Source organism: Condylura cristata, unplaced genomic scaffold (assembly GCF_000260355.1).
Source record: "Condylura cristata isolate star-nosed mole 26May11 unplaced genomic scaffold, ConCri1.0 scaffold00023, whole genome shotgun sequence".
NCBI classification, from domain to species: domain Eukaryota; kingdom Metazoa; phylum Chordata; class Mammalia; order Eulipotyphla; family Talpidae; genus Condylura; species Condylura cristata.
In genome coordinates this window covers 5,891,790-5,906,278 of record NW_004567124.1, presented here as the reverse complement: position 1 = coordinate 5,906,278, position 14,489 = coordinate 5,891,790, and the positions used below count along the sequence as shown (strand labels likewise).

Below are 14,489 nucleotides of genomic sequence, written 5' to 3'. Positions count from 1 at the left end.
GGGCATTTGGGTTGTTTCCATGTCTTTCCAATTATAAATAAGGCAGCAGTAAACATGGGAGTGCAGGAGTCTTTTTGAATCGTGTTTTGGTGTCTTTTGGGTAGGAGTGGGATTGCTGGGTCATATGGAAGATCCATTTTTAGCAGTTTGAGAAACCTCCTAACAGTTTTCCATAGTGGTTATACTAGTTTGCATTCCCACCAGCAAGCATTGTATCATCTTGACAGATAAATCACACAATGGCCTCCGTTTCACAACCCTAAGGGGATTTCTGATTCTTTGCGCCACTGTAGAGAGGGCGAAGACCATCTGTATGGAAGGCCTGGTGTGGCATTTCCTAGGTCAGCTGTGCTGCAGGCCCCCATCCTTCTATCTTTCACCTTTCAGCTATATCCATTCTCCTATGCTGTGGGAAAGTGGTGAGGGGAGAAGCCTGGAATCTTTTTCTATGCTTTTTGGGGAGGTTAGGTTGGAAAAAGAGGTTACAGATAATCGTGAATTGAAGGGTTTGGGATTTTCTCTGAATTTTAATTATCTTTGCAACTTAAGCTCAGTGGATCACTGACTATACTTCTGTGGCTCAGGGAGACTAACAGAAAGGTTCAACCACCTTTCCATTCTGCAGATGCATCTTTGGAGAAGGGCTATTAAGGCTCTACCAGGGTGGCTATAAAGAAGTCACTTGAAGTCTGAAATCACCATTAAAAACTCCCACATATCCAGAGTCTTTATCCAAGGATTTAGCCTTTGTCACAGATGAGCCAAGGCTGGTATCCATGTGTCGCTGGGCTTTTCCGTGAGGTCCTCATTTCATCCTGCCACCTCTTCTTTCTCTTAGGCTCCTCATACCTCCCCTGGTCCCTCACCCTTCCATCTTGCCTTCATTCCTCCCCACACCTTCAGGGAATGCAATTGCTTTTAATATTGGGTGAAACCAAACTAAGAGGTACAGAGCAGAGTATAGCTGGAGGGACTGATACTCCTGTTGCTTCTCTATCTGGAGTCTTGCCAGCTTGTCAGGCTGGCGTCAGTCTTGGCTGGTTGAAGGAATTTAGAATATCTGAGTTAAGCCCATGTGCGTGTCTTCTTGTCATTTGTTGGAGTTTGCCTCCCCTAGTGGTGAAGGCCTAGGGACAAGGAATGTGTTCTTTTTACTTACAGCTCTGTGCAGGTAGTTTGTGTTTGCAGAATAAACAAGTGACTGAATTATTTCATCCAAACCCCTTGCTTTAGATAGGTAGAAAATGCTCAAAATTTACGTTAAAATCATGTGCTCTAGGGGGCTGGAAATCAGGAGATTCTGAACAGTGGTTATTTCTGGGGTAAAAGATATCAGAAAATAGGGCTCTCCCTGGTAGTATAGCGGGATAAAACATCACATTATGAAGCTCTCTGAAGCCACTGCCGCACAAGTTCAATCCCCTGCCAGGAAGCTGACTCACATGGCGCGGCAGACCTCTCCTGACCTGCCCACTGCTCCCCTCAACTGTGTACTTTGTCAGTCTGCCTGTTCTGCTCCCCACTCTGTCTCTGGTGACTCCTCTCACCCATACTTCTGGTCTGTACCCCAGTTCTGTAAGCATAAATAAATAAATCTTTACCAAAAAAAAATCAGAAAATACTTTTTCCACATAGTTTTTCATAAACTTCCTTGTTTAATTTTCTTCTTTTGAAGAGGCTGAACAGGCTGAACAGATGGGGGTCTCATACCTCTGCCTTCTTGGGAAGCTTGTTAGCTTGGGGGAGCTGAGAGACTACAACCACTGGGTGCTGAGGTCCTCCTGACTCACCCTTGTGATATTGGAAGGTCAGAAAAAGAACCTGAGGAAAGAGGGGGAGGAACTGGATGACGCCTCCCAGGACTCCAGGAGCACCTCCCAGGGTTCCAGGAGCAGGACAGTACTTCAGGTGGGAAAGAGATCTATTTCAGAAGAACAAGACACCTAGAAGTAGAGGTGATCTGGTGAGTGGGAAAGAAGGATGTTTTAGATGTGGGGATGGCAGGAGACTGGCACAAGACTAGCATGGTTAGGGAGGCAGGAGAGCCTGAGCCCAGAGGCAGACATGGCAGTGCATTAGCTAGGAAGCCAGAGAGGTAAGGGGTGACAGTGAAGAGCTTGGACAAGTTGGCTGACATGTCGATCTATACTCTAAGGCAGGCGAGAGCCAAGCTGTGCTGGTTGTTATGCGGGGGACAGAAACAGGAGGGGTGGCGATTATAGGAAGCACAGACAGAATCTGGATAGTTGGAGGGTATCATCCCCATCTGATCGTATCTGCCGTGGCGTCTTGTCTGCCCCAGAGAAGAGCCGACCTGTCCGGGGCTGCCAGGGAGGAGCACGCCCAGGTCTGTGGCTCCGGCCACTGTTCTGGAGTTTAGTGCTTCAGTGTGCACGCACCTTCTTGTCTGGTTTTCCGTATCACTAGAGGTGCTACGGGTAATGCATCTGGCTCCTAGGGCAGATGTAGTATAAGCAGGGAAAAGCACCTCAGGGCTTCCCTCACTCCTTTCCCACCCCATCCCCCGTGGCTCTCTGAAGCCTCCTGGCAGTGTTGTTCCCTGGGGCGAGTGGGGGAAGCTGGGGCTGACAGCCAGGGATGGAAAGCATGTTATGTAAGTTTGAAAAAAAGGAGGCTTGCTTGCCACGTGAGTAGAAATCAAATACAAGGACAGTCACAGAGCCATGCAGTCACTCCTGAGCACCAGCTGCAGCCTGGAGACAAGTGTCTGAGCCAGGAGAGGAAGGAGGCCCAGGCCCGGGGAGGGGCTGCTCTGTCAGGACGTGAAGGGGACGGATGTCTGGTGCTTCTAACTGTGAAGCTGGAGGACAACTTGGGGAACAGTCATTCTCTGTGCTCCTATAATGTGGGGTGCTATCTCACTGCCCACATATCATTACTGATCATGGTTGTGAGAGCTGAGATTGTTATTTACTGAGAAGTGCAGGGACTTGGTCAAGGCTGATCATAGTACAGCGGCAGGACCAGGATCAAACCCAGGTCTGTCATCTCTTTAGCCATTGCCACTCTTGGCTTTAAGACAAAGCCTAATGGGTCATTTCCAAACAAGCCATGGGCACATTTGAAGGTGAGGGAGCTCAGGGTTTCATGGTCCAGTGATGGGGTGAAGGCTGTGGCTTCTGAGGGAGAGAGGCTCATGTTGGAGTGCATCCCTTGTGCTCCCCAAGCCAGGCCCCAGCAAACACTGTCACACACCTGGCTCTTCCGTGTTACCATCATTTCCCACATGCTGCATACTGACCTCCAGGGGTCAGGCTTCTGTGCTCTAAGAAGGGCCACGGGACTGTGGAGACTTGGACCAGTGTTCCTGGATGGGAAGTGTTTGTTGGGATCTGCCGATGTAAAAAACACAAGAAAAGGTTAGTTCCTGACTTCCTAAAGTTTATAATCTCCCATGTGCTTGAAATAATTCTCTAAGCAGTCCAGGATGCCCTCACTACATCTGGGTAGCTGCTTCAGGGTCATCTCCGACAGAGGCCCGTCTCATTGCCCTATTACATCTGAGCTCTTACATAGTCTTGTTATTTATATTTTCTTCAGGGCACTTGAGACTTCCTGAACTTACATAATGTTTTATCAGCCTGTCTTTGTCTCTTTGCACTACAATGTAATCTTCATGAGGGGGAGAACTTGGTTAGTTTGCTTGTTGTTTTCAACCTGGAACCTGCACAGTACCAGGCACCTAGTAGGTGCTCAGTGAAAATTAGGTGAATGCACAAACCATTGTGTTGTGTAATTTGGCAGCAAGGGGTGAGAAGAGAACGGACCCAGGCATTATTGGTCTGACGTCTGCTTCCAGCTTTACGCTACACTCACCGTGTGACCTCAGAAAAGTCCCTGGATCCTTTGCACCTTAGAGTTTTCATCTCCACCATGAGGGGGAGGAACCAGATACCCTCTAGAGCTACTCCTGATCCCTGTGTTCTGACAGTCTATGAGTAGGAAGCATTGGGTGACTGAGGGGTGGGAAACTTCTCTTACCCTGTGACATGATGAGGGCCAGGTCTCAGGCTGTACCAGTGATTCTGAGTGTCAGCTGTGCAGACGGTCAGTTGAGATCTACTCATTCACAAGCATTTTGGTGTACCTATTGTGTGCCCAATATTGTCCTGGAATTACAGTGGTGGGGGGTACACAGCAAAGATTCTAATTTTTGAGGAGCAGGGGGCTGGAGGAGTGGGAAAGAGGAAGGACTTACTGGCATATGAGAGGATGATTGATTTATTTTTTCAATTTACCGCTGGAAAAATAGAGTTGGGTAGAATCTGTTAAAGAATGAATAAATAGGGGCCTCCCTGGTGGTGCAAGGGATTAAGCACAAAACTGTGAAGCCATCTGCAACCACTGCAGCATGAGTTTGACCCTGGCCAAGGAGGTGACTCACATGGTGTGGCAGACCTCTCCTGACCCGCTCGCTGCTCCCCTCAGCAGTGTACTTAGTCAATCTGCGTGTTTGCTTCCCACTCCGTCTCTGGTGAATCCTTGTATCCCCTGCACCTCTGGCCTGTACCAGTTCTTCTATGCATAAATAAATAAATCTTTAAAAAAGTAAATGCATTTATATGTGAGCATATTTAAAGGGAAGACAATAAATTGTTAATATTGGTTTTGATAAATTGGAAACATGGGGATTTTCTTTTTTCCCTCCTAATACTCAGGATGTTCCACAAAGTGTCCCTATTCTGTCAAAGACTACTGTCATAGTTTATGATGTTGCCCCAGGTATGTTCTGCTGTTGAGTGGGTCTCATTGTTCCCTGATGTCTGCCTGCAAAGCCCTGGCTTGGAGACCTTGACAACTCCCAACCTCAGATTTCCACTTGTAACTGACAGTACCAGGCCCTGGGGCCTCACCTGATCACTTGATGGGGCAGTTGTTTGGATCAGAGGAGACAGTGCAAGAAAAGTTTACCTCACTCTGCAAAGGGGACAGCCAGTGGATTAGCCCTGGTGATGATAGTCAGGGTGGAAAGTGGGCAGGTCCGAGTGCAGGGAATGGGCATGTGGCTGGTACTGGAGGTATTGCCTTGATGCTGTGTTGCAGCCTTAGGTCTCCTTCATTCCTAGCAGTGAGGATGGAAGGGGTGTATGTGTGCGGGGATCTTTGACTACTTGGTACAGGCAATTAGGACACTAAAATCAGTGAAGAGAATGATAGCTCCCAGCCCTACCATATGTATTCCTAAAACAAACATGGCTTTGTGCTTGGTAGCAAGATCAAGAACAAGCTTTTATTTCATTCCTCTTTATTCTTTGGTCTGTAGTTATTGCAATCATACAGGTCTTATTGTTTGTGTTTTTCTTCCTACTTCATGATTCCAGCCATAGATTTTGTATCTTGCTAATAGGGACGTATAAGCAATAGTCTTTGAAATTTTGATTGTTCAAAACCACTCCTTCCTGTGGGTCATCTAATCAAGTCTGGATACTCAAGCCTGGAAACCCACTGACTTTCTGTTCCATTTCCACAGCAGCTTGTCATTTCCTCTCCTGACAGTCCCTCTTTGACCTTGAACAAGGGGGAATAAGAGGCCCTGTCTGATGTTTGCAAGTCAGGGGCCAGGAGGTCAGGGACTCACGGTCTGACTGACCCAACTAGAGTGCTGACCCTTCCCTCCTTGCCTATGTCAATCCTTTATTTCTATTTTCTTTCCCATGCAGATGTCAAGCCTTCTAACATCCTAGTGAACTCTCGTGGGGAGATAAAGCTCTGTGATTTTGGGGTCAGTGGACAGCTCATCGACTCCATGGCCAACTCCTTCGTGGGCACAAGGTCCTACATGTCGGTATGGTGGCAGATTCCTTTTCTCCAGCTTCTTTCCCCGTCAGGGATAGGGGCCAACTGGGTTCCTTCCTCGTGGAACCGGAGTCTTGCCTTGCACTGGGGGGTGGAAGTAGGGGACCGAGAGCTGGGAGATGAGGCCTTGTGGTCCCTGAGGAGATGGCAGTCTCACAGGGAGATGGCCTCTGCCTTTCACAGGCCCTGGAGCCTAATAGGTGTCCTAGGGCCTTGAGTCATTAGAAGAGAGTGCACAGGTCTAGCTGCTGTGGTACTCGGGCATCCCCAGAGCTTGGCTTCTGTCCTGAAAAGATTATGGATTCAGCTATCCCCTGGGCATTACCTGATTTTCTTTAGATTCTTGAGCTAGACATGACTCCACCCCAGATGGTCTCACCTTTTCCTTTTCTAGTAGCAGCCCACAGCACCACTGTTTCCTTGCTTTCCCAAGGCAAAAGCCCAAGCATCAGCCTCTAAGGAGGAAGCATCTGGCAGCACCCAATTCCCGAGTCTGATCAGAATTGTTTCCTCAGTCCAGCCTCTTTGCTTCCCTCTTGCTGTATGTCTTCCAGTTACCTATCCCTGCCTTTCACCACTGCACTCCCATCTGTGCCCTGGCTCGAGTCTGCTCTGGTTCAGCAGACACCCCATCACAGAAGTCAGCAGTCTTCACTCCTGCTTCCAACTTCACTGGCTCCCAGGGCTCCCAGATCTCTGGGTGCCACTGTCCCTTGCCTCAGCATTATCTCTCCCATCTCCTTGGGGCAGAGACAGGGACAAGGCCATGGGCATCTCTGTTGTCCCTAGGATCTGGCCTGGTGCCTGCATGTAGTAGGTGATTGAAATGCTGGTTAGTGGGTGAATGTGTGTTGACTGAATGGGTGGGGAACCAGATAGCATGTTTGCAAGAAAGTTCAGGGAGGGGGAATTGTGACCAGTTGAGTGCTAAATGATGCAGAGGCAAGGAGTTGCAGTGAGTGGGAGCTCTGGGGGTGGAAGTGTGGGCGGTGGGGGTCAGCATGAAGGGCTGAGTATGAGCACTCTAGTGTTTCTCTTCAACATTTTCTTATTCTTAAATGACTTCACTTGGTTGTCTAGGGCTCTAAAGGTTATTGTTCAGCCCCAGAGATGAGGTAATCTAGATTCAGGGAGGTTAAGTGGCTTAACCTTGCAGAGCCAGGATCGAAAGTCTGGTCTCCCTGCCAGTCTGTCTCCCTTTGCACAGCAAGCTCTTATCTGCCTCTCAAGCAAGATTTGGCAGCTGCTTCTGGCCTCCCTGTGTGGAAGTTCATGCCCACATTTTCATTTCTTCTTGCTCTACTCCCTCACTGCAATTCTGTCAACATCTCTCACCCTGTGCTGACCCATCACCTTCACCTCCTCCTCTCCAGTAACCCATGTTATTAAGAAACACAAAACCCATGGGCCCTTAAGCTCGCACAGATTGTCTACAAGCTGAGCAGCTAGCACCTTGGGTAACTCGACTGCCATCTCAAGTTCAAAATCAATTAACAGGCCCCAGCATTTATTGATCCATGGTTTAATGGTTTGGGGTTTTTGTGGTTATATGAACAGCTCCAAAATAGTACAGTTAGAAGGTAGTGAAAAATCCTATGGGAGCGATTAATTTTATTGTCTAAATAAATGTATGATAATTAGAATAGTTTTTTGGTAGAGTTCTTGAAATAAATGAGCTACTTCAAAATTACTTGATAAGAATGCTTTTATATGGCACTGAATGCTTTTTCTCTTTGACTCTTCACATCAATAACTCCTATTTCTATAGATTTTATATGCATAAAATAGATTTTGATTTGATCTTCTAACAGCCCTAGGCAGTAGAGCAAGAGTTTTGTTATTCTGTTGTTACCATCATTGGCAGCCCCATTCTATAGGTGAGGAAATGCAGACCTGGGGTTGAGTAGCTTGTCAGTCCCAGACTGGGATTTGAACCGGGTCTTCTGACCCCAGACCTTTGTCTTTCCTACCATTCCACATCACCCCTGGACAGTCAGTGAGCCGGTGGCAATGAAGTCTTTAACTCAGCTTTCCTGACAATTCAGGCCAGTGCTTTTCTGCCCACTGACACCTCATTCATGACCCATGTTCTAGCAGCTGTATGTTTCAGAAAAGTCTCACCTGCTGGGCTTTGAGCAGGCTACCCCACTCACGGCAGACCACAGCCAGGCTAGGCCAGGCCAGGCAGTGCGAGGTGAGTTGGGGGCAGGTTACAGGGGAGCTGGAGCAGATGAGGTGGGGGCAGAGCCACTGGAGCCAGAGAGGCTTTGATAAAAACAGGAATTGGGGCAAACTGCAGGCAAAATTCAAGCAATGAGTGGAGGCTCTAAAAGAGGAAGTGAGCTCCCAAGACGGAATGCATCAGCTTGCAGGGCAGCCCACTCTGCCAGGGCAGGGCAGCCTCTCAGGGATGGCAGGTCCTGAGACCCGCCTTTGTGATTCCAGGGGCTCGCACCCATCTTCTTCATAGCTCACAGGGATAAATCATAACTGTCTCTCTCTTTCAGCCAGAACGACTCCAGGGGACACATTACTCGGTGCAGTCTGACATCTGGAGCATGGGGCTCTCTCTGGTTGAGATGGCGGTTGGGAGGTATCCCATCCCTCCTCCAGATGCCAAGGAGCTGGAGCTGATGTTCGGGTGCCAGGTGGAAGGAGATGCAGCTGAGACACCACCAAGACCAAGGACCCCTGGGAGGCCCCTCAGCTGTGAGTGGCCTGACATGGCCTTAATTTGGACTGAGGGAACCCCTGATAGTCAGGGGTTTCCAGAGGGCTGATTCTCCATACACTCCCTCAAGACTGACTCCCTGTCTCTGGATGCCAGGCTGGGGCCAGGGCAAAGCAGAGGGCAAAGATCTTCCGTGGGTGTAGGAAATTATTACTAGCGACAACTTCCTACCATTTGTTAAGTGGCCACTATGTTCCCAACACTTCACTTGCATTCTCTTTTTAAAAGCTGTGAACTTCTTTTTGGAATATTTTTAAAAATTAAGATAAAATTTACATAACATACTTTAAAGTATACAATTCAGTGGCTATTAGGGAATTTTCCTTGTTCTACAACCATCATGTCATTCTAGAACATTTCCAGAACATTTGCCATCACTCCAGAAAGAAGCCTCATCTCCTTCAAAAATCACTCCCAACTCCCCTGTGGCAACCACTAATCTGTCTCTGTGGATTTGCCTGAAATTTCTAATTTTAATAGCAACTGTGTGTAACCCTGTTATGATTTCCACTTTAAATATTTTAAAAAGTTAAATTCATATTTAATAATTACAGGCATCATGCCCACCTTCTTACCTCACCCTACTCCGGTGCCCCAGCCAGGCAGCATCAGGGATGGTGCATATGCCCCCAGTAGTACAGGTGGGGTCCTAAGAGTGTTAGTCTCCATTTTAGATGTGAGGATACTGAGGCACAGAGTGCTTGACTTGCCAGGTCCACACACACTTGTGAGTGGCCAAGTCTGACCCCAAGGGGGCGCACTCGCAGCATTGCCTGTTTCTCTGGATGCGAACCCAGAGAAGTAAACCTGTTGCTACTCAAAAGAGCCTGGCCCAGAGAAAATAACAAAAATAATGAACAACCATATACCAGAGACATTTTGCGGGGGTGGAGTGGGGAATGGGATCAAAAATGGGGGGGGGAGGGAAATGCACGGGATTATGGTGATGGCACACGGGTGACTTGGTGATGGGAAACCTGCGGAGATTACAATTGAGATGGAAAAAAAAATGTACAAAATGATGTAAAAATAAACTTTTTTGGGAAAAAAAAAAGAGCCTGGCCCAGCTGTCATCTTCTCATGTAGCTGATGCCAGGATGGTCCTGTCTACCCAAGAGACATAGGTCCCACTCAGAGGGCCTGTACAGAGAGGAGCAGTGGAGGCTGGTGGCAGTCTGAGGCGAGCCTCTAACTCTGGGGTATGACAGAACTCAAAAGTTCAGGGACATTAGGTTCTTTAGTTCTTATTTCATTTATTCTCCCAATGAACCACTAATCTGGGAGGAATGACTGATGTAATCCTTGTTCATTTTTACTTTCAAAACAGAACTGGGCCCAGCAGTCAACTAATTTATCCAAAATCACAAGCCTGCTTGTGGCAGAGCCCAGATTCTCAACCTGCCTGGCTGACTCTGTAGGGTCTGGTGATGCCTTCTGTACTCAGGGTTTATCTGTAGCTATAATGTTTTTATCCATAGCCCTGTTCAGATCTATGCCCAGTCACTTGCCATATATTGGCAAGTAGCTTCCTGATTCTAAGTTTTTTTTTTTTACAATCTATAGCTTATGGAATGGACAGTCGACCTCCCATGGCAATTTTTGAGTTGTTGGATTACATAGTCAATGAGGTAAGTAACATATGGCTTCGCAGACTTTGGAATTAATTTGCTCCACTTAAGAAAAAACTCATTGGGCTCCTGTAAATTGTCCCCAGCTCAATATGAGCTGCTCGGGTCCCAAGACTTTGTTCTGGTCTATGTATCATGCTCTTGGAATGAACTGGTTTAGAGATTGCACTAGTGCCTTCCCAAGGTGACGCGTGTAGCAGTTTCTCCTCGTTGGATTCAGGAGACTCTCCCTCATTTCCCCAGCATTTCTTAGGCATTTACTAAAAGCACTGTGAAGTGATGGTTGAGACAAAGTGGGGACCCAAAGATGGAAAAAGCCTGTAGTCTTGATGACTCTGCGCAGGGGGGAGGCAGGGCAAATGCATGTGCAGCTTCAGGATAGGGTTTTCTCTGCTGTTAAAAATGAGTGTAGAGTCCCTCCCTCGTGGTGCAGCGGGTTAAACCACAGCACTGAGAATCTAAAGCTGCTTCCGCATGAGTTCAATTCCCACCTGCCCTGGAGGTTACCACATGGTGTGGCAGAACTCTCCTGACCCGCCCGCTGCTCCCCTCAGCAGTGTACTTCGTCGATCTGCCTGTTCTGTTCCCCACTCTGTCTCTGGTGAAGCCTCTCACTGCCCCTGAGCCTCTGGCCTGTACCCCAGTTCTGTATGCACAAATAAATAAATCTTAAAAAAAAAGAGTGTAGAAATAGAGTTGGAAAATAGTCAACATAAATTGTTGCAAGCAAAAAGCAGGTCATAAAATACTATGTACACTAAAATAAATTCTTTAAAAAAATTATTTTGTATGCATACATGTGTATTTAAGTCTAGAAAGTAATGCATAGTGGTTCTGAGTGATGGAATTACAGGGGGTTCAAACTAGCTTTTTGCTTATCACTCTTGGCTGAATTTAATAGAAAGACCCCAAAAGATGCAAAGACCCCCTTGTCTATAATAAACTCTCCCTTGATTGCCCCTACTCCCTACTCAGCACTGGCCTGGCTTCTTGAGGCCAAGTTGTCAGTCTCTTCTCCTTGAACATTGTCTTCATCCCCTCAGCAGTAGGGGCAGTTTTGCAATAGCTCTAAGAGCTAAATTTTAGTCCTTGAACTTAGATCAGTGTTACTCACCTGAGGTTCGGATTAGATCTTCCCCCCGATCTTTAGGAGAAGGGGGCTCAGCTAAGCTCATTGAGTAGGGTCATTGTTTCATTTTTGCTCTTGGATAACCTGTTGATTTGGGCTAAACATCAAGCAGTGACACCCTGGGCAGTGTCTGTCTGGGAGCCACTTCTTACAAGAAGCTGCACAAAGCCCCAGACAGGCCATGTGAGGTGGACTTTTCCTGGGGCTATCTGGAGCAGAAGCCAGGTGCTCCTGGGCATTGTTGTCAGCCTTTGTGCTCTCCATCACCCATCTCAGGAGATCAAGCGCTGTTGCCAGTTTGCTAGTGTTCTTGCGCTGATGCAAATCTCATCCCTGGTTATGTGTGCAGGTGATATTCTTCCAGACTCACACCTCTACCTGTTAATATTTGTCAGTCTTTCTCTGCTCCTTCATGGCTCAGAAAATCAACATACACTTTATTCATATTTATTTTTACCCTCTGACTTCCATAGGTGATGGCCCGGCTGGAGTACGCCTAAGGTTTTGCACACTCTTCTGGCTGTTGCTAGTAATTGCTGGCTGTTTCCATGCTGTACTTCAGCATTTACAGTTGGAGTTGTCAGACCTGGAAGGTCCCAGAGGCCATTAGGGTCGACCTTCTTCCTTTTGTACAAAGGCAAATTGAGGCTTAGGAAGGAAGGGTGGTTTGTGAGACCATTGGCTCCACCAGGTGACCAGGTGGGCAGCTACTGGCCTCCCACCCCTACTGACTGGCTGTGGGCAGCACTGTCCAGAAGTGGGGGTTATATGGGGAGATATGGCTGGACAAAGGAGAGGGGAGATATGGCTGGACAAAGGAACCAGGCATTTCTTATATCTCAATGTTTATTTACAGCCTCCTCCCAAACTGCCCAGTGGAGTATTCAGTCTGGAATTTCAAGATTTTGTGAATAAATGGTGAGTTGGTGCCTTGTTCTCAGGCAGACCCCCCTTCCCTCTGATCACCCTCTGGCTGCTGCCCTTCTTGAGACCCTAGGACTTAGGTGACAGATCTGAGTGCGCTAGTAGTGATGAAACAGCTGTTGCTTTTGGCACTTTCTTGTGTCATAGAGATTGCCGTAAGGTTTCCTGACTTCAGTTTAATACAGCAAGCTTTTATTAACCTGTTGGCATAACAGTGTGCCAAGAACAGGAATAAGGCTACACTCTTAGAGCCTAGGGAGTAAGGAGGGCAGAAATGCAAATATAAGTAATAAGAATTAGAACCAATAACTCTTATCATTCTTCCTTTAAGCTTAATAAAAAACCCTGCAGAGAGAGCAGATTTGAAGCAACTCATGGTAAGTTCATTTCAGATGTGCTACCTTTTTTCATTTGTTCTCCCTCAAATTATCTGCGTGCTTTCTGAACCCATTGTGTTCTGCCTTGACCATGGTCTACCCTGGGGCTGCAGGACATCAAACATCAGCCTCTTGGGTCCCCTCAGTGTGGAGAAGCTGCGACAGCCTGCAGACTGAGGGAGCCAAGGGCTTTAAAGGGCCACCCACTCATTTTGTGGACAGGGCCTTTTTCTAACACTGAGTAGCTCACCTTATGTCCAGCACCCTCCCCAAGTCACAGCTCTTAATGAGTTGAGGGGTAGGGTGGGGTGGGATGGGAGGGGAAATGAGATTGTAAGTATTTGAGCTACCAGCCCAGGCAGTGACATGCACTTTCAAGTCCCTCAGTACCTTCTGACAACCCATGTGTTACTAAATGCGAAGCTACTACCCTTCCTCCCTCCTCCCACCTTTTCACAGCAAAAGCAGGCCCAGGGAAATGGAGCAAGTTGTCCAAGGCTCACAGCTGGTGAAATGGACAGAGCCAGGCAGAGTGGGCTTTCAGGCTGCTCGTGGCCCCTGTGGTTTAAGGCAGGCTGCAGGGGCTCCTTCCAGGTGCAGTGTTTGAGTTTCTTGAATTTTCCTTTTTAATACCACTTCTCTCCCTTTTTTCTTGCTCACAGGTTCATGCTTTTATCAAGAGATCTGATGCTGAGGAAGTAGATTTTGCAGGCTGGCTCTGTTCCACCATCGGCCTTAACCAGCCCAGCACACCGACCCACACGGCTGGTGTCTAAGTGTTTGGGAATCGGCAAACAGCGAGTCCCCTGCCCATGGTGTGCCATATTGCTTTCAGGCCTTTTTCACAAGCCTGTCTTTGTTCAGATGTGCATTTCACCTATGACGAGGATGAAGAACACAGCATGTGCCAAAATTCTACTTGTGTCATTTGAAATATTAGTATCTTTATTTACTATTGTTCTCCCCCTAAGTGGATTGGCTTTGTGCTTGGGGCTATTTTTGTGTACTGTCAGTGATCTGAACACACACGTTTCAACTGTAAGCCTTTGGTAACTGTGGGTAGTCATTCTTACTGAAAATTGCACTGCTCTTCCTTCACCGTGACTAGCTGGCCTTCTGTATTTTTGGGATTCTTTGACACTTGGTGGTACTTCATGCTTACTGGGTGTACCTTCTCTTTCATTAAGAAGGAGCCTTGTAAGATCCTTCACAGGCAGTGCATGTGAAGCATGCTACGCTGCTATGAAAATGAGCATCGGAAAGTGTATCATGTTTTTTATTTTGCTTTTGGTGTAGAATCCAGCAGTATCCATCAAAATCTAGACAGAGCCCTTCACTGCCATTATAGCTGGGGCTTCACCAGTCTGTCTACTGTGGTGATTTGTAGGCTTCTGGTTATATTTCTTATTTATTTTTAAATATACTGTGTGGGAAATTTAGTGGTATTTGTCTCTTTAAGTTTGGATAGTGTTTCTAAAATGGTGGAGTTACGTTGATTTACAGATGAATCAGGCATTAAAATTTATGAGATTTGTCTTTCCCCACATCCAAGTACTGATGCTATTGTAAACAAGTGTGTATAGTGCCTAAAAAATTGTACGAAAATCCTTTTAACCATTTTAATCCAGATGTTTAACAAATCTCTTATTCTAATAAATATATTATCAAGTTAAAAAGATGAAAGGTATTTTTGTGGTGGGATTTTAAAGTCTCTGTATTCAAGAAATGAAATGGCATTATTGTGAGGGGAAAGTAAAGATGGGAAGGAGGCTAGAAGATGGAAAAACATTGGGGACAAAGGACAAACTCTGCAGACTCATGGGACATTTTGACAATTCCATTCTTTATCCAAGTCTCCTTCCCACATACTCTTTAACTTTGAC

The 14,489-nt window shown here is 46.9% G+C and overlaps 1 protein-coding gene across 1 annotated transcript in view; it reads left to right on the top strand.

Moving 5' to 3' along the window:
- MAP2K1 (mitogen-activated protein kinase kinase 1) overlaps window positions 1–14,282 on the top strand; it is an 80,544-nt gene extending 66,262 nt beyond the window's left edge. The window contains exons 6-11 of the mRNA XM_004687652.1: window positions 5,682–5,806; window positions 8,325–8,526; window positions 10,112–10,176; window positions 12,162–12,223; window positions 12,561–12,606; window positions 13,269–14,282. Coding sequence (XP_004687709.1) covers window positions 5,682–5,806; window positions 8,325–8,526; window positions 10,112–10,176; window positions 12,162–12,223; window positions 12,561–12,606; window positions 13,269–13,382 — 614 coding nt within the window. The 3' untranslated portion in view covers window positions 13,383–14,282. The remainder of the gene's footprint in view (window positions 1–5,681; window positions 5,807–8,324; window positions 8,527–10,111; window positions 10,177–12,161; window positions 12,224–12,560; window positions 12,607–13,268) is intronic.
- Window positions 14,283–14,489: the final 207 nt, after the last annotated feature.